This window comes from Puntigrus tetrazona, chromosome 1 (assembly GCF_018831695.1).
Source record: "Puntigrus tetrazona isolate hp1 chromosome 1, ASM1883169v1, whole genome shotgun sequence".
In the NCBI taxonomy this organism is placed as follows: domain Eukaryota; kingdom Metazoa; phylum Chordata; class Actinopteri; order Cypriniformes; family Cyprinidae; genus Puntigrus; species Puntigrus tetrazona.
The window spans coordinates 5,746,224-5,767,229 of NC_056699.1; the positions used below are offsets into that span (position 1 = coordinate 5,746,224).

Below are 21,006 nucleotides of genomic sequence, written 5' to 3' on the forward strand. Positions count from 1 at the left end.
CTGTAGGCTTTACCATTTTAGTCCCACGATAAAAAGAGGTTGAGGTTCCTGACTTCAGCATCGGATTGTAAATCAAAATAAATAGCTGTTTTGTAGAACGCCGGCTCTATCCTTACTTTAATAATTCAATATTTCCATAATTAGTAGAAGCGGTCGATTTTGTCGCATTTGCAGTGTTTTGACGCCCTCTGCCGGACAATGTTGAAGCCAGCGCTTTAAAACACTAAAGACCATGATAATCAAATGTAGTTTGACTTCTCAATGTTCGATTTAATAGCAAGGTATATTGCATTATAAATCTTCCAAATACAAGTACAACTGAGAAAAAAAATGCGTTTATGAAATACTGCAATACGGATTTAGTACAAACATGAAATAATGGGAAAAAAATAAACCCTTTTTTTTGTATTCAAAAACTTGTGCAATCACGTCCTCTCGGATATAAACAAAACAGAGTATGAATTCTATGTCCTATATTAACATTTTGAAAATGATATGCTTGTATATATGCGGAACGTAAAGTTGCGAATACTGCTAACATAGCAAACGGAGAATTTTGTTCGAATATTTACGCGGAGAGGAGGAAAGTTGCACCGTGAAATGAGGCTCAGTTGTTCAGCATATACAACGTTCAATGGGGAAATCATCAAGTATTTGAGCCAAACCTTGGTTCACTAACAATTTGAAAGAGATAAGCTGTTATCGACGAAAAAGAAGAGATTAATCTCAGATCTTTTTAAGGATAAGATAAAGATTTTAGCTAGGATATTGAAATGATTTCTTCTCTTGATTGTTTGTATGCTTTATAAAGCAAATGATCCATTTTAAAAACCCCACTTTTGCCACGTTTCTGTTCATGTGAATGTTAATCCGATTTTACAGCATCGTCAGCCTGATTATGTGCACAGATCCCTTCCCCTTCAGTGTTCCTTGACATTCAAGAAACGAAACCAGATCGGCTAAGAGGTAAAGACAGAGGTGTCAAATCGTCCTTCTGAATGAGAAAGAGTGCAGTATTGTACAGGGCTGAGTTATAGTCGCTGAGAGGTCCTATGTGCTTGTTCTCCAGTCTCGGAAAGAAGGAATCGCTGTCCTCCTCATATTTCGTCTAGGTAGAGGGTCACACTTGCAGCCTCTCTCTCAGCAGGAAGAGGCACTGATCTTCTCTGATACTTCGAGATCTGATTTGGCGACAAGAAACCGGAGCCGTCCTCCCCCCAGACGAATCAAATCCACAGCACTGCGAGAGACGGACGAAGCGGGATTCAAATGTCAGGGTAGGAAGAACATATTTATATGGCAAAGGACCGTGCCTGGTGAAAATGTCGCGTTAACACTTTGATTGCAAACATTATCTGCTAGCCAGTGATGTATAGAGAGCACTGACCTCTGGTAGTCTGCTCCAATGAGACTGGTCCCGTTCACTGCCAAGATTCTGTCACCAATGCAAAGTCGCCCATCTGCAGCAGCTGGTCCATCTGGAATCAGTGTCCTGATGTAGATTCCAGGAGAGTTCAGAGGAGTATGCTGTGTGCAGAGAGAATGAGAAAACAGACCTATTTCTTGCCTTTTTCTTAAAACAGCCAAAGTATCAGTTCCATCATAGTAGTATTTTTTTTTTACAGCTCATAATATCAATCAGAATTTTGCGCATACCGCAATCAGACATCTGTCTAGTTAATAGACACTGATCAGCACAGAATGAAGATCTATAAATGCTGTCTATAAATGAAATAATTTATCTTTACTTGTCAGTTGTATTGGATGATTTTAATGAGCTTTTAACAATTTGGCTAAATATACAGCAGCAACATTTTGCTGGCAACATCAAGATTGCTTTTGTATGATACCCAATATGTTTCCTTACGCTTTCAAAGTGTAATGTTCATAAGCGGAGCTAAAGGACAAAATGTGACTGAAATCGAACACAGTGTTAAAATAAAGTATAAACACATTAGCTGAAGCAACCATGATCAGTTATCTTGCTCCTGCAAGTCTTTGAGCTCTTTATTGGGATTCTTACCCAACTGTAATGCTATGCTGCACCGGGTGAGCTACTGAGCAAGTTTACTGCACCAGAAAGGCCATTATTATGGGGCTGTTATGTGATTAAAACGCCATAATGATAGTTTTAATAAATGTACAAATCGTGCAGACATAAGTAGAGGCACATTTCTTCCCCCAATGAGCCTACAGTATATGTAAGAGCATCATGCTGTCTAGGTTTTGTAACAAATCTATAGTGTTATGGGTTTTATTTATAGAACATTGACCGCCAGTGTTAAATTTCAGCAGAGCAATAGTGCAGAGACTCACAAGCCCATCGATAAGTCCCATTCCCAGGCCGTAAGGTCCTTTATCCAGGTCCACTACAAAGACGGAACAGATATCATCAGAGTTTGGGGCCAGATGAGAGACAGGGACAGGGAAAGGAAAACCACAACCACTCAAAGGGCCTGGAGTGGGGCAGGGATAAACAAACAAACACACACAGGACTAAGTGCTCATTGGACGTACACACACACACTCTACACACAGACTCCGTAGTCAGGACAGTAAACAAAATCAATATGTTCTGTATGTTCAATATGTTCAAAATGCATCTGCCGCACATGCAAACAAAGTTATTAAATGATGCGGAGAGTAAACGCATAGAAAACTGACAGAACTACACACAGAAAAATATGTGCACATGTTTCTAAGAAATAAACACATGCATTCACACATGAACTCATTCAAGTGAAATACAAGAAATGTACACAAATCAAGCATGATTATATGTCTGCCATTGAATAATCAAAACTAACATGTGCAAACAGAGTCATTCGTACTACACAGTACATTTGCATTATTTTTTTAACTATCCTATTCATTTTCTTTTATAGCAATACCACAATTGAGATAATGTAGTATTTTTACTACAATTGAGAAATTAGTATTTTTATTGTGTAAATCTTTTATATTATGGCTTTAATATTTTGTAATGTGCATTTAAAAAAGTAAAGGTAATAATAATGGAATTTGTGAAGGTTTCGGTATTAGTTTGTCTGTAAAAAAACACTTTCAACGTAATAAATTGCTCTGATCATTCAGAATATACTTTATATATTTAAAAATGGTCTTTATTGTTCTATCCTGTTGATGATGGAAACATTTTCTTGACTTTTGATAAAACATCACAAAGATTTTTGTTTCACAAGACATTAACTAATGGACTGGAGTGGATTACTTGGTAGATTATTGTGATGTTTAGACTCTCGTTCTGACGGCACCCATTCACTGCGGCAAGTCCAAATCTTTTTTGATGAGCATCTACATTTCGAGTACATTTTCAGCCAATGTTCATTATTCCATAAAAGTAAAGCTTCTTTAAACTCTTTATATATATGTACTGTATAACAGGAATGACCGAAGAGACAAAATCTAGCCGAAAGAACACACACATCCACGACCCAAAAGGCGTTTAGGACTTGCCTTCAATGCCATTGCTGATGAAGCCATTGATTTTCTTGTGCTCTGGAGTTGAACGCATGCAACCATTGGACTTTGTGTGAGAGTGTGTATGTGTGTGCTCTTGTGAAGCATGCTCGGGGTAGTGGGCTGGATTGGACTGTGTGTTGGAGTGTATATACGTGTGTTCCGGATAGAGGGGCGTATTAGGTGGAGTCAGTATACAGGAAGAGTCTGCTTGGGTTTGGTTGGCGTAACGGATGCTGGTCCCGTTTCTGTAGTGAATGCTATGCGGGGGCTTGTCTCTGGGTCGTTCCTCGGCTCCGGCTCCCTCTCCTCGTCCTCCGAGACCTGCCGAAGAGCCCCGCACCTCCCCCTCTCCCTCCCCACGCAAAGGAGGTGCTGGATGTGGACTGGAATGAGGCTGAGGAGGCTCACGCTGGAGAACAAGTTATCCTTTTATTATTATCCATATTTTCTCATAGGGCAAAGCAGACGTTGACAACACTTAGTAAAAAAAAAAACAGATATCAAACATGGCAATTATTTCCTTATTTAAGAATAGAATGCTGTGGTGGATGAAAAAAAATAGCATTTTAAAAATGTCAAAGGCTTCATATTTACATTATTTTCTACAATAATTTGAAGACACGGTCACTCCAGTTAAAATTAACTTGTAACCCTGGACCGCAAAACCGGGTTTATGTTGCATGGGAATATTCGTAGCAATAGCCAAAAATACATTTTGTGGATTAAAATGATCAATTAAATTTTTATTTATTAAATAAAGATTATGTTCCATGAAGATATTTAGTAAATTTAAAAATAAAAAATATTAAAAAAAAAAATTAGTATTTAGATCAGACAACTTTAAAGATGCTTTTTTTATTTTATTGATTTATTTACTCTCAGATAGCAGATTTTCAAATAGGTGTATCTTATCCAAATTATGTCCTATCCTAACAAACCATACATCAATGGAAAGCATATTTATTCAGCTTTTTTAAAAACCTACACTTATGGCTCATTTTGTGATCGAGGGTCACATTTGATGACTACTATATAAATTTATTGGACGGGCTGCCCTCTGATGGAAACCCACAATATATTGGAGAAATTTTATTATCATGTTTTTTATGATCTCCCAGTGTTATAAAAAGAAAGATGTTTTATTAAAGGGTTTCTAATAGGGAAGTGCATTTGTTGATTTCAATCGCACAAGTAGTTGAAAGATAAATCAACACTGAGCACACTGGTGGAGGAAGAATTATACCATATGGCAATTAAACTGATGACAGAAACAAATAAACAATAAAACAAGGCTTGGATAATCTCTAAACAATGTCGTAACACTGGAAGTTTGCAGCTTTTCTTTGTAGACTGACTCACACATGGCCATAATTTAGCCGGCAGCAACTAATTAAACAGCTAATCTTGTAATCAGATTAAGAATGACTCTCATGTCTAGAATTTAAATCTTAAGTGTTCTGAGCTACAGTCCTTAAGCTAGTTCAATTTTTTTTTAAGAATGACTAGCAAGAGCCAGATGCCGATGAATATATCTTAATAATATTGCTTTTTGAGCAGCAAATCAGCATATTATGATGATTTCTTTAGGACCATGTGACTCTGATACTTGAGTAATGGCTGCTGAAAAAAAAAAAAAAATTGGCCTCCCAGGAATTTTTTTACAATAAAAAAGAACACAGTTATGTTACAATATTACAGTTTTACTACGTTTTAGTACGCAAAAGACTTTTTCTAAAAGTCTTAATGATTTTTTAAGAAACTCAACACACTTTTTTAACTTCTTAGCCTTATCATAAATCTTTCTTTGCGTGAACATGAACATTTGGGCTGCATTAAGCAAAAATTTTCACATCGTGATGCAGATATGTGGAGCCATATTTTTGCCCGGTCTGGATCAGCCTTCTCTTTTAAAATGGAAGACTTTTGTGGAAGACTTTAAGCTTTGTAACTCCGGTACATAACACGCTAAAGAGAATAGAAATCGCATCATATGACCAATTTACCTGGGAATCCTGACGGTCTGCACAGCCGTTAGAAGGATGGGTCTTGGAGCGAATACCCCAAATGAAATGCCGTACGTAAAGTAGCTGGCGGTATATACTGTCCTCCACACTGTCACTCTCCAGGTCCACCTTGAATCCAGCACTCGGCAGCACAATCGGAGGGTGGTTCTCAAAACTCTCGAGCAGATCAACTATTGAAAACACATGTATAATATGCACAAAATACCAGGCATTTCAAATTGACAATACCAATTTATATTCCTTTAATGTGTCTACCTGTTCTGTAGATATATGCCTCATCTTCACTGCTTGGTTGCCAGATTGGTAGAGGGCCGAGCTCGGCCATGAGCTGGTACTGTGTGAGGATTCTGTGAAGCTGCACAGGCTTTAGAGATGGATGCTCTGCACACAAAGCTTTCCAGCTCATCTACAAACAAACACACACACACAATGGGTTTCCATGTTTTAAGGGGACACAGATGTAATGGTTTTTATGGTATTTATGTCCTTAAGGGTATGTACCCCTAAAACTACACCTTCTACAAAATGTACTATTTTAGATTTTCAAAAAAGATCATTCATATTTGATTTATAATCTTATAAAATCAAGGAGATTTTTCCCCTCAGTAATTAGTTCTGAAAAGAGCTCAAGGGTTTTTTTAACTCTAAAAAAATGATAATTTTAAGTTAAACTGCAGTCAGTATATCTTTTAAAATTGTTTCCTACACTACTATAAAATTACTATTAATTTATTTAATGATCATTTGTTTATATATATATATATATATATATATATATATATATATATATATATATTTTTTTTTTTTTTTTTTTTTTTTTGCTTTATATCAAGATATATGTTATATTATCAGTGAAACACATATAATTAACTATAAATAATACTGTAATCAGAATATGACTTTGTAAATATGACAAAAACACTATTTATCTAAATATTCATTTAGCTAATGACTTCGCATAATTTGTTTCTTTTTTTTGATGCTTGATCACTGATACAAACAGATTGAATATTATCTGAAGAACCTGATTTACTATATAAAACACATGAAGTTGATATGAACTGTGTTACCTGTGAAAGCTGCTGTGGGGGTGTGGCCAGGATGCTCACAGCGCTACAGAACTTGGCGAAGAATTTCTGGGCGAGATGACTGTGCCCCGCTCCTTTAGCCCAGTCCAGTAGCATCTTCACACTAGCCTGGATCTGCAGGACCCGAGAACGCTGAAACCAGCCACGCGCGGGGCCTAAAAACACAGTCACACGTACGATTGTTATGCAAATGATGCATATGAAAACACTAAACAAACACTTTTCAGAACCATGGCATACGTGTAATGAAACGAAGATGGTTCCGGGAGAATAGTCAGTTTATTAGAGTATTACATGTCAAACTGTGTGAGTTTAAGTAGGTGTTTGTGCGTAAGACCAGCTCTGAGCCTCTGTCTGTTATAACATAAAGAGGATTATGGGTGTCTGGGGAAATAATCTTCACCTTACCATGAGTAATGCACATAAAAAGGACATATGTTTCGCGCTACCCTTTAAAAAAGGAAACTGGTACTGCTTTTGTAACAAGCAATACTGTCAAAACCATTTAAAAAACTATGGTCATTAAATGTATCGGAGTTAAACATACACTACTTTTCAGATGCATTCAGTTGATCAGCAGATTACAGTAATATTTATAATGTTACATTATTTTGCATTGAACATAAATGCTGTTCTTTTGAATTTTATTAGGTTTTTTTTAATGAATGAATGAATGAATGAATGAATGAACAATATTCAGCATAACTTATGTATTTTTTCATCATTTCAGTATCCTTACATTTTTCACTAATAAAAATCTCACTAACCATATATGATATATATGAATCAGTTAAGTTAATCAATTAAACAATGACTTGCTATCTTACATATTTGTATTTATTCTATTGCTGTGTTAGAAGAGCAGGCTGGACATTCTGCTGAATATTTCTTGCCATGTACCATGAAAAAAAAAAAAGGAAATCTGGAAAATAATAAATAAATTAAATATTTATTCCCTTAGAACTTATTGAAATAGCCCTTTGGCTCACGGGTCAGAGTATCTTCAACACTAGAGGGCAGAATAAATACTTGCTTCCAAATAATCAGTTTCCATTCTGATATCTTATTTCATTATTTCTAAATCTTTCGCCCTTTCTGCCTGCAATTGCTGACATAATACCTAAGCCCTGTCGTTGCCATAGCAGCATGCTTAATGAAAATATATGACAGTCAGAGCCGGCCCAAGGCATAAGCCAACTAAGCGTGGCCACCAGAGGGCCCCTAAGAGTAGCTTACATGAAATTACATTTTATATTATTTATTTGTGATATATTATGTCTATGGGCAATGTAATTTTCCGAAAGCACATCTATACATATATTTCCACTTCCGTTTCCGTTTTTTTTTCTTAGTCTTTCTCTTGCTGAGCATCAGCCAAAGTATGGTGCGTCAAAGGGTTAAATTGATCGCGTTTTGGGAGTGATGGGGGGACAAATTCAACATGGGGGCCTCAGTTAATTAGCATAGCCTAGGTAGAGTATTTTGGTGAAATTCATGTTTGAACAAATAAATAGACATATTAATATAATACAACATTTTACTTGATTTAAGTTTTTTGTCTTCTGCGTAAAAGCAACTTTTCTGATTATATAACTAATAAAAATAGGCTTCTGTTTCATAACTGATAACAGCTTGCCATTATTTATCTTAGGCTACCTTTTGGGTGCTATTATATTCCAATATCATTATGCCTCAGTTAGCTAGATAAAGATCAAGAGCTGTTGTTTTCCAGATGTTCTCTGCAGTTTAATATTTATCATAAAACATCTAACCCTTTAATACATTAAGACTTTGAATGTCAAATGCAAATGAACACATGACCAGTACAATAAAGGAAAACAAAAGGAGAAAAACATACTAGGCAAAAAATATATATAATTTAAGCAACACTACACAAACAAAACTGATGATGGTTGTGTTAGATTTGTGTGAATAAACTAGCTTTGACAATAACCAGTCATATTGAGGGGCCCCCAAATAAAATTCTGCTCAGGGCCCCATAAAGGCTTGGGCCCTGATGACAGCATTATTTAATTCTGTGAATCTGTGTGCGTGCTACACAGAAATCAAAAAGGGAAACATTCTTGAACAAACCTTTATCGATGAGTTGATTGAAGAGCGAGACGTTGGTGAAGAAGAAGAGGTAGGCAAACATTTGACTCTGAATCTCTGAATGGACCTGGTACTGTTGCAGCAGGTCTGATGTGGTCTGAAACACACTCACCACCCTGCGAACCGCCTCTGGCATCACACACACAGCACACACACACACTCCAACAGCCCGCCGGCACTGCTCTGATGCAGACTCCGTCCCAAATGGGTTACAGTCCAGCAGCCCCGGTAACACGACGTACAAGGTCTGAAATGTACAGAACAGACAGCTGTTATAACATGAACAAACAGATACCTACAGATGCACATTATAAACAGAGCTGTTAATATGTTTAATATAGATAAAAGTGGTTCAGCACAAAATACAGTAAAAACTCTAATGTTAAATATTAAAATTAACTAATGTTAAATATTATATATATATTTATATATATATATATATATATATATATATATATATATATATATATATATATATATAATTAATTATGTGGGAAAAGCCAGAATTTTCAGTCATTACTCCAGTCTTTAGCATGTGCTAAATGTATAATTATATATAATACAGAATTTAGTTTGGCCCTAAAAATGTAGTATTTTTTTTTTTTTTTTGCCAAATTCATATTAAACAGCTAGTTTATCCAAAAAACTCAATAAAACGTTCCTCACTCAACCTTATGTCTTTCCGAATCTGTATGAATTTCTGATTTTCTTTTGTAACATTTTCTTTCATCACATACACACACCACACACACACACACACACACACAAACACACACACACACATATATTAATAGAAAGCTTTAATTTTAATATTTAACAATACTATTGTTTTTACAGTATTTTTTACAGTATATAGTTATAAGCCATGCATGTTGGATTTGTTAATAAACAGACTATCAAAAACATGATATTATTTTAATTTATTTTACTCATTTAGTACATAATGTAATGTCTTTCAGTTATCATTTTGCAATACAAAACACTTATATTTGATAAACTTTCATTCATTTAGAAAATGAACTACTATATCATTAAATAAACAATTACTGTTAACTAATAACGAATACTGTTAATCTCTATTGCTGGTTTTAACTACTACTTTTACAATTCAAAAATAATTTTCAGGCTATAAATAAGGAGGACAAGAGGTGGAGGAGAAGAAGACATAAAGACAAGCAAACCAGCAGCAACACACATTAAATAATTCATTCCCAGCAGCCCTGGTAACATCTTACAACGGTGGCGCCACACATATAACGTAACACTACCCTTTACCTTAGTGATGTAGTAAACACACTGCTGAAAGGTGTACATGATCACTTCCTCTAGTATGGTCATAGCCTCTTCGTTTGCTGATATTGTTGCAGAGAGGAGAGATTCTTTAGATCCCGCTGCAATAACGAACAGAAAAAATGCAATTAGACCGAATGCGGTATTTCTAATCTTTCTAATCCTCACGTGTAATTAGTTTTTATTTTTAATTTTGTCAGTATCGGGCCCTACAGACCCATGCAGAGGGTGTTTCATACCTTTATCATCCATGAGCTCGATAGTCTGCATATACGCAGGTGATTTCTGCTGGATAAAATACAGTATTTCGATGGCATTGGACATCCAGAAGAAAATGAACTGGAGATCAGGTACCAGGTCTGAGATGCTGAGCAGAGACAGCGAGGCAGGATCCTGACTGTACGAGCGCAGCAAAACACACATTCACGGGTTCGATTCAGTGACAATGCCTTCAGAAGAAGTGGCGGCCTATTCAGCACCGCACGACCTTAGAGTGTCACACGTTCAAAGTGCACACATGTGCGTATTACAAGGAGGAACATGATACTCACTGCTGAGCTTGCTTCTGTGCCAACTCCTTTGTCTTCTCCTGCGAGACACAGACACCGACGGCAATTAATGTCATCAAATTTTGAATAGCTTCACGTGGGAGGTATAATACCTTGGTATCGTTCCTACGTTTTTCAGACTTTTCGTCCTTGCTCTTTTCTTTGGCTGGTTAATGTTAGGGCTGACGGCTGACCTTCTAAAATTGGATTTTAATAATTAATGAGCTTAAAGACAGTCATTAAAAGCTTCGGGCTAGTTTAATTGGGTATGAGCTAAAGGGACGTTGGCAAATTACACGATTCAACTAATTTTGTGCTGTTTAAATCAACATAGGCAAACAACGACAAAAGGGCATGTGAGGTAACTTGCAGTATTGACCCTCACGGCAGAAAATCCATCAATGGGTCATCTGGGATTTATCACCGTCATGCTAACGCTTTTGCTGTGCATTATGTAAATAAAAAACAAACTTGCACTTGTAACATTGCACGCATGCAGTATTTGATATTTTTTGATGCGCAACATTGTAAATCAATCACTGAAAAGTCATGGGAATAAAAGTTGCTTTGTTTGCCTTTTTCTCCTTTTTTCTTCTCCCATACTGAAATATAATCAGTCTCAGGGACATGATATGGACTTCAGTGTAACAGTAACAGGAATTATATCATATATTTTGGGTTTAGGTGACCATTGAGTAGGCCAAATGCGAGTATTTGCTGCAGGAAATAACATTTTTCAAACAATACCTTTCTAAAAGTTAAAGAGCATAATTTCCTACATAGTAAAATCAATTGTTTTATATGATGCAAGTGAATTTAAACATTACTCCAATGTACAGCAAAACTATTATTTATTTTGAGATTACATTTAACAGCATGTTATTTATTTAATTTAATACTTTAATAACGGGAGTTTTCAAAGTTTCATTTTAAGTGAGCATTAGATGATGGTAAAGGTAACCTAAATTTAAAAATATTTTAAAATGTATGTTTATTTCCGTGAAAAGTACAATATGTCAACAGCATATTGGATATTTCATTTGCTGGTATTGGTTGGCATCAAATATGTATTGGTCTGGGAGCCCTGCACATGACACGCAGACAAAAATACATTCAGTGTGGTCAAAAAAAAAATGTGTTTCCACAAAAGAAGAATTTTTTTCCAGGTTTGAGTTAAATTGTGGCCATGATTGTGGTCAGATACCAACCAATACGGATCAACTACAGTAAATATCCAATATGGCACATATGTATCGAGCATCCCTAATTTTCAGTGAAATAAATCTAAAATTAACTTAATTTTAACATAAAAAGATAAATAAATAACCCAAACGCAAGTTGTCGATGTGAGTACTAACCCATGCTATGGTCTGAATCCTCTTGGCAATTTTCAGCAATAGTTTACCGAAGCTGCCAGGTGGAAATGTATTAGCTGAGTGCTTGATGCATAGACAAAGCAAATATGCTGGTGTCAGCTTGTGGTCATCTCCGCTCGGCTCAATAAGCGTCAGCACCCGGTTCACCAGCGCATCCTCGTGAGCCCGCTCAAATTCCAGCGCGAGCTTTCGTTTCTGTGCACCTCGTGCAGGGGCCTTAGAGCTGCGACGAGATGTCACCGGTTCATGCAGCACAGCCCCACACATACGACATGCGTCCCCTTTCTCAGGCACACCACCCGACTCGTTATCGCATAGTCGTGCCAGCGCCCGAAGTCGAGTGAGAGTTTGAGCAGGAAGAGGTTTTGCATTTAGTGGGTCTTTGTACAGGAAGATGTAATGAGCACCAAAGGACAGCAAATCCCCATGACGTAGTGGAGTGGGCCGCTCGATGCGCATGAAGTTCACCAGTACATTGCCGTGAGCGACGGGCTCCAGGAGTAGTCGCTGGTCCGAGGAAGAGCGCCGTTGCGGAGCACGACGTATTCGGCAGTGAAGTGGAAGCACATCCGGAGATGAGAGGCAGATATTTGGCCGTGCTGATGCTGTTTCCTGACCAACTGTGTGTTGCTCTCGATTCAACAGGTAAACCAGGCAATCCTGACAAAAAAAAAAAAGGAAAAAATTTTAATAAACACCTCTAGAAATACAAGATTGAAGCAATAAATAAAAACACAGATATATAATAGAACACATTCTTATTAGACATATTAAATCAAAGTGGACATTTATCATCAAAATGCGGCAATTTAAAGATTTTAAAGTCTATGCTCACCAAGACTATATTTATTTACTGAAAAATACTGTAATACTGATGAATTCTCAGTAGCTGTTACTATAGTCCTCAGGGATATGACTTCAGAAATCATTTTAATATGCTTATTTGGTGTTTAGGAATATGGATATGAATATAAAAAATGGTGCTTCCAAGATAGGTTCAAAAGGACCACATTTACATTAAATACTAAATTTTATTGCCAATTTTGATTAAAGTAATGCACTTGTGCTGAATAAATAGTATTAATATCTTAAAAAATATTTACTGATCCCAAACATTTGAAAGGTAGCATGTGTATAGAGAGAAAGACAGAGAAAGATACTGATAGATAGATACAGGTGATTTTGCTTATACCTGTTGGTTGTACCCTTGAAGGAGCAGCAAGTGTGGTGATTGGTAGAGAGAGTGTTTAACTCCGCCTCCATCTCGTTCTTTACGGGTCTCAGAGTCTCGTGCCGAGCGAGTTCTGATTGGTCCTGGGAGGGTGGAGTAGTACCGTTTAGGTTCCTCACCAGGCAGACCCACCAAGTTAAGGCTGGTTTCACTGAGGCTGCGGCAAAATGTGGAGCCGTGCTGGAGTGTCATTGTTCCTTTAGCACGGTTTCTTTGTAGCTTCCTTGCTTGGGCATTGATATCTGTTGGGGACAGAAAACCACTTAGGTAATTGTGACTCGTTGTCATAAGCCAAAAACTAACAATATGGGGTTCAACTGAACAGATGAGCTTAACAAACGATATTGACTGAAAATTGTTTGTTAAAAAAATAAAGAAATTAAAATATAATAAATGAAATATATGTCTGATATTAGAAGTTTCCAGTGATCTTAAATCATGAAAGCACGCACAAGTATATTTAAAGAATTAGAGAACAACAAAAAATTTGTGAATATGGAGATGGAATGATTTCAGGTTTTATGCCATATTAAATAAACTCATTTTAATCAAATCAATTGTATGATATGGAAAATAGTGCTTAGGTCATTTTGATTAATGAAATTGGATGCTTTTTTAATATCTAAGTTCACATACCCATTCGATGTCTGGAAAATGTCTGCAAAAACATTTTATTTTGTGTGTTCACAATCATACAGGTTCGGAATGACATAAAGCTGAGTAAATGAGGACATTTCATTTTTTTCAACTAGCTGTTTAATATGACCTTGACAAAAAGCTAATCTTTTAGGCCCAAACAATATTCTTTATTTATATATATGTACATGCATTTTTGCAGTCATGCATTTAGCACATGCTCGATTGACAATAAAGAGAGAAACAATGACTGAAAATTCAGCGTTCAGCCATCACTTTTTTATTTTAAAATCCATTCAAAAAATAGAAAACAGTTGTTTTGAAATGTACAAATATTTCCCAATATTACTGTTTTACTGTATTTTTTTATCAAATAATTGGTGAGACTTATTTCAAAAACACTAAAAATCTTAATTATACTAAGCTAATTTAAGACTGGACAAATATCAAATATTTCCAAGGAAAGAAAAGCAGAAATTAAATCAAATATATAGAAGCATTATAAAGTAAGGGTAAAATTCCTGTCCGAGAGGGACATGCAATGAGGGATATGACTAATAATTGCAAAGGGGGTAATAAATGATGGTAAAATGCTGGGTACAGCCAGTCAGCACTTGATGAAGCAATACAGTAAATAATGGTTCTGCAAAGTAATGGTATTGTATATGGAGGTGGGGCTGGTGGCTGACACCATACCTGAGGACAGTCCCCACCTTTAACAATAGTTGTACAGGGCTGTATCAAACGCCAGCCCCGGGGGGAGCTCCGATGGCATCTACCATGCCCACTTCTACTCAAGGTTGAAGATAGCACAGGGGAGTTTGTGTGGGTCCCTGGGCATGGGTAAACACCACAACAAATACAAATCACAAATAAATATATATATAAAAAAATTAAATGAATATACACACATAATTATATTCATTCTTTACCATTATTTACATGCCTAGCAGCATAGATGTTGAACCTGAGCCAATATTAAACGACATCTACACTTAATAAATAACCTTTACCAATGGGAACAAGCACTAAAGCTTCTTCATAATGGAAGCTTATAAGTAAAAATTGTTATTTTGAGGACTGTTTATTGAAATGTTTTTTAGGGAACCAAAACACGGCATCGACGCAACAGGAACCATTGATTATTCAAGAAATAGTTGATATAGGGATGAACTGGAATAGGTCAAAATAGGAATGAACTGGAATAGGTCAATTTAATTATTGTTCTACAATATTCTGACATGGTGCTAATGCAGACACGACTGCCAATCCAATCCAAACCTGTTATAAAACGTGCATGTGTTGGTAAATACCTCAACGCTATCCATAAAGCCCCCAGTAGCATCTGTCACTGAGAAATATGTGTGTGTGCAGATGGTGTGCTGACTTGCAAATGTAATCCCCCAACCCTTCTTCACCTTTACTCATCTGTGACCTTCATAAACCCTTGATTTAAATGCCCCCACCTTCTCAATCATCACTGCCCTTTTGATTGACTGTGAAAATCACTAGACGCGCTCATTTTTGAGAGCCGTCCCAACGTGAGCAGCAGCAGCAGCATCTCTTCCCATGAAGAAGCAGCAGGACACTAAGCCAAGTTTAAGAAGACCACTCTGAACAAGCTTAACGACTAAGATCCTCAAATAAGCCTGTGACATCTTCATTAATTAAAATGCAGTCACATGTAGACGAGAGCAACCATTAATCTGTATATACAACATGCACCCCATGAGAAATTACGCGCCAAATAAAACAGTAGCAAGCTAATGTGATCACTCTGAAAATTTGAGCAGACGGTTTTTCCAGCAAGTAAGATTAACTGGAGCTTCTAGTTACACAAACCAGGCTTGCCTTTAGAGAGAACTAGGTGTAGAGTGACCATGAAGGACCAGTTCACTGGAGCTCGGTGTCAATGTGGTAAAAAAAAGGGGCTGTGGCGATTATATAAAAAAAACTTCAACACCCATAATGCACTGGGCTTGGCTGTCTGTGAACAGGAATACAAAAGCATGGAACAAATGCTCTGTAGCTGAAACTTTCAAAAGTCTGCTAAATGGTGTAAAACATCATCTGGCCGACTGGTGCTTAAGTAAATGGGATATATCTGGGTTTAGGTTACAGAGAAAAAGTACACATGCTACTAACATTTAAACAACAACACGCTGGGTGAACATCAACAATGCAATAACACAAAGCTGTTTAAAAATCGACAAAATAACCTTATAAAGCAATCAAAATTAAGACTAATTAAAAATAATTCTAAATAGTACTACATGATCCCAATCCCAATTTTGCATTTTAGAATAATAAAAATTCCTATTGAGGATGTCTCTAAAGTAAGGTTTTATCAAATATAGCACACTTGTAAGAAAAGAACTGGCCCCAAAGTAAGAAACCGACACACATGCATTTTCTCCACCCCACCAGGAAGAAAAGCAGTTCAACCTGAGGATAAATTATCCTGAGTAATGTTCCTGCTGATATTGATTTAACTTCCACCCTGTGTTTTGGCTCAATGGCCACCTTGTTGAATTTGTAATTTAGTACAACAGCATCCCGGCACAAACAGAAAGAGAGAGACAGAGTGAGAGAGAGATGCATGTCAGTGTTATGACTAGTCTGCAATAAAAGAGCGCAAATAAAATAGTGAAACCGAGACCTCAATTCAACTACTGGAGGCCGGCCATACTACCGCAGACCCAATCGGGCATTTATCTCTGGCACCTGCTCTGACATCTGTGTGTCGGCATTAGTGAACCTGAGCAGCCCTGAACGTCAAAGAGCAATTAAGATGTAGTGGCAGTTATCATAGCACCACAGTGTTGACAGCAGCGATACATTCAACACAACTCTTACATCAGCACTTTACCAAATTGTAAGCTTCTGTTTTGCAAATGTGGGCAACCAAATGTTTAAAAACAGTATAGTTTTACATTTACACAACAGTAAAAGTACAGTGTTATATTTTTATTTTGATCCTAAAAGTGCGATTAGTCTGGGAGCTAACAGTTAGCTTAATATTGTTCACAACTTGGACCTCAAACTTAAAAATAGCGATTGGAAATATTGAAAAAAACACTCAAAGCGTCAACTGATGCAATTTTGATGGTCGCGACTAAAGAGCATTGTAATGCATGTTTTTTTGGAGTATTTATCGTTGCCATAATTGGCATTAAAATACAAAATATGTATGTAAAAAAAATTGTGTGATTAACTGGAAAGTAATATGGTCAGAAGTTTCTAACTTCCCACCTCTGACTTATCCAATAATCTGAAATATACGATAAAATCGAACTACTAGAGCTCTCAAAGTTTTTATGGTTTGTGTGATTGAATTGGAAGCTAACAATCCTCTTGATACTGATCATGACAGTCCTGCTAATACGGCTTTCCAGACAAAAATCAGAATTTTATTTATTATATAATTATCATTTATTGCATTAAATTATTATTGTTATTATTATATGATATTATTCTAATTTTAAAAATAAATTATAATTGTTACAAATTTTTTTAAGTCAATTATTGCTATTAAATCATTTTACTTAGTATTCTAAAACATCTCTAAACATATTCCATAACATTATAATAGTTTTTTTCTCTCTCTCTGCAGTGTTTTCATTCATGTCTTGAAAGGTTTATACTAAAATTAAGAAAAACTAAATCTTGCTTTTTTGTGCTGTTTTTCAGTTAATTCGCGTGACAAGAACGTCCTCTGCTGAGCATATGTTTCTCAGTGAATGCATCTGTGCATTACCTGCAGTGACTGTGTCCTTCTCTTTTGCTGCCAGTTCCTCAACCTCAGCTCTTCGCCTGAGCTCGAAGCGGCGAGAGTAGCCCTCCTTTGGCTTCCAGAGGTCCTGCAAGAGGAGAGGTTTCTCATTGTTCCCCAGAGCCCGAAGGCACTCAGTCCGCCACCGTCGATCCGGGCCCTCAAACCGTCCAATCACGTCGCATAACACATAGCTGCAGGCCGAGGCCTTGTTTAGAGAATAGCGCTCGAGCGCCTCTTTGATCAGCTCTTGGGCACTGGAACGAGGTGTGGCGAGGACGCTTTTGTAGTTAGCGCCGGCGCTGATTTCGTCCCCAAATATCTTCAGCACACCTGGCGCAGATGATTGGGTGGAAAGCTCAGCTGGATCGTCCCGTACCTGCTCGGGTAGGTCGGTCACAGAGCGCCGATCCCGGTAACTTAGCGTCCGGTACAGAACCTGGGTGAAAGTGCGACTCTGACGCTTCAGGCGGTTTTTGGATGGCAGAGACATGCTGGCAGATGAGGAACCGTAGAACATGGTGCCGGAGCTCGCATTGGTTAAAAAAGTCCTAAAACTGAGAAAACAACAAATTATACACAACATAAAATGTGTTTATTTTTATCTTGTGCTGTAGTATGTCACTAGGAAATATCAGTTTACATTTCCAAAAATTCATGGAAATAACTGACTTTTTTTTAGCTGGTGAAAATACTAGTGCTCTCATAATTTTGGCCACCAGATCGGCTAGATATGCAATAGGGTAAGCTACCTGGTCTCGTGGTTTAAACGTACCTGGGTGTACATATTTATTACATATCACTAAATGTACATATTTTTACGAGACCAGGTTGCTATAATCTAATGTTGGGTGTAGTCAGGGGAACATGGCAGTGCTGTACAACCAGAGATATAAATGAGTTTAACACGCATGCCCACCTAGAGTCAAAAAGACAGACAGAATAGACAGGATGGGCAAGGCTGAATTTCTGAGTAAAGCAAACAGGGATGTAGCCAAGTATATGATGGAAAATGCAGCTTGATGGAAACTATGAGGTATGTGTCTGGCCAGCTATGATACAATCATTCAGAATATTCAATAATTCAAGATTTGCATTAGAAAATTAAAGCCGCTCATTGCTTGACGATTAGAGACAGATGGGTGCTTGAAAGATATGATAGATAGATAGATAGATAGATAGATAGATAGATAGATAGATAGATAGATAGATAGATACAGACAGACTGCAGAGATGAGTGTCTCAATGCTGCAGACATGAGAAACACCTTCTAACAGTGTGTCAGTGTGTGTGTGTGTGTGTGTGTGAGAGAGAGAGAGACTGCATCAGCTAAAATACCCACTACTCGGCAGTCTGAACGGAGACCATCTGCTCGTGCGTGAAAATACTTCACCGTGCGCTCGTGAAGCCTATTCACAAACTGCACGTAGTTGACATGCTGCCCCTCATTTAAATAATCTATCAGGTACTGCGTACATCTAAAGCGCTCCTTCGTTCCCGTTCTGCATCCTTCTGTTCTGCGCACAAATATTTGAACGGACCGTTTTAGGATTCTTAAAGGCGCAGGGCATTAAACGCGAATGAATAATTTAACCTTCATAAACATTTCACGCCGCACTGTAACGTACACTTTTTAACCGACGCACGATGAAGAAAGTTTCGCGTTTGTTCTCGAGAAGACCGCCAAAACCGTCAAACTCGATGCAGCAGAACGTCCCTTACCTGGCAAGCGCGTTTTATTCCCCGTTCGCTGAAGAGACGCTCATTCGGAGGCGTTCATTTTAAAGAAGCGCGTCGGGCTACTGCGGGTCTCCACTAGCAACGGCGCGAGCCAACAAAGGCACCTGCTCGCGAGTCCTAATCCGCTTGTGCGTCTTAACGGGGCTCCGCCAGCCAGTCTCAGAGCTCTGATCCCTCGCAAGCCGCTCGCTTGACTCCTGTTACTGACATTTGCCAGTATTCCTTCTTGTTCACATGTTAAATTAGCTCCCCGGGCCGGTGGGATACAGTTTAGGTCCGCCCAGTCACTGTCATGGAATGCGACAACGTCTACCTGTACAGTAACAGTGAGGTGTCAAACATATATCAATATCGAGAAATTCACTGATGGTGCGTTCTGAATGCTTTACCTGCTGGTTTTATTTTTCGTCGCTCTTCTTGGGCAGTCGTTTGAGCTGTTTATCCTTTCCCCCCCTTCTTTTATTTGCCCGTCTCCACTGGCTACACGAGAGTCTGCATGCTTCGGCGTCTGCATTCCCGGAGCCGAGTGTATCCGGAAAAAGCCGAACCGAGAACTCGAAGCTCTCGCGAAGTGTTACGCTTACACTGTAGCGCAATGTTTAGACAACGAGACAATGTTTGTATTATTATTATTATTATTATTATTATTATTATTATTATTATTATTATTGGGAGTTTGGTGCAACGCTTTAATTCACATATTGAATTAAATTAAATATGGCGTCTTACCAATGCAGGCCAATTAAAATATAGCATATCAAATATAAATACACCGTTCAGGTTTAATTTAATATTAATGTAATGAACCAGCCAGTTTGATTTTTTAAAACACCTTACTGAACTTTAAAAAGAAGTGTGCTTAAATGTGTGTAGACTACATGTACACGCATAATATAGTAACAGCATGGATTAAATAAATGTATAATAGGCCTATGCTACTAAAGTAAGTGTTTACTTAAGACGACTTAGAGTGAGTACACAAGTACAAAAAGTATGTTTTATCTTTAAACCGTTTAAAGAATCTTTTAAAGAAAGACAGAGCCTATTTTGATGTGCATGTGATTATAAGCTAGTCTTATTTAGTGTTACAATTAAAGTTATTGTATTATATAAACTTGAAATTCAGCATTGCAAAATGTTGTGTATTTAAATAGCACGGCATACAAGTTTACTAAGCAATGACAGTATATAAATATATTTTCATTTATCATATATTTTGTCCGTACGTTCTGAATTTAAACAACAAATTATTCATGAGACAATAAAAATGATGAAATAGAGATGTTTGGTTAAAAACACTATAAGCTCACTTAATTGCATATATTCTAAACTATAAATACATTTTCATGCAGTCGCAAATAACATGCAATGAACTTACACTAGGCCTATATTTTTTTTTTTAAATGCGTATGATTCAATTATCTTGGAAAGTATCATTTTCTTTTTACCACCGACTTAATGCATCCACTAAAAGTACCACACCACTTGATGAAAGTCGTTGCAAAATTTTAATGATATACTCTACCTTTCGGTGTCACTGTGTGCAACATGCATAGCCTAGTTCAGCTCTACTGAGCTATATTCAGATGGCTATGATCCATATTTATCTACTCGCTGTTTCTGAAAAAAAGAGAGGAGAGAACACCCATACTCTGAAAGAGAACACTCGCTTTCAGAACATTCAAATCATCCAAACTACGAATGAACTA

The 21,006-nt window shown here is 37.2% G+C and overlaps 1 protein-coding gene across 6 annotated transcripts; it reads right to left on the bottom strand.

Annotated features, from left to right (window-relative positions):
• Positions 1 to 246: 246 nt before the first annotated feature.
• radil (Ras association and DIL domains) lies at positions 247 to 19,880 on the bottom strand. 6 transcript variants are annotated; one of them, XM_043241639.1, is made up of 17 exons: positions 19,687 to 19,819; positions 19,280 to 19,610; positions 17,543 to 18,114; positions 14,499 to 14,618; positions 13,111 to 13,391; positions 11,901 to 12,578; positions 10,546 to 10,583; positions 10,234 to 10,391; positions 9,980 to 10,095; positions 8,687 to 8,951; positions 6,575 to 6,747; positions 5,760 to 5,910; positions 5,484 to 5,674; positions 3,475 to 3,889; positions 2,317 to 2,456; positions 1,388 to 1,527; positions 247 to 1,240 (listed from the first exon to the last, which is right to left on the bottom strand). In XM_043241639.1, the coding sequence occupies exons 3-17, from the start codon at positions 18,075 to 18,077 to the stop codon at positions 1,141 to 1,143; spliced, it is 3,501 nt and encodes a 1,166-aa protein (XP_043097574.1). In that variant the 5' UTR covers positions 18,078 to 18,114; positions 19,280 to 19,610; positions 19,687 to 19,819; the 3' UTR covers positions 247 to 1,140. The 6 variants fall into 6 exon arrangements, with proteins under 6 accessions (XP_043097574.1, XP_043097580.1, XP_043097551.1 ...); XM_043241645.1 differs by having other exon boundaries at positions 19,280 to 19,606; positions 19,687 to 19,800; XM_043241616.1 differs by lacking the exon at positions 19,280 to 19,610 and having other exon boundaries at positions 19,687 to 19,880.
• Positions 19,881 to 21,006: the final 1,126 nt, after the last annotated feature.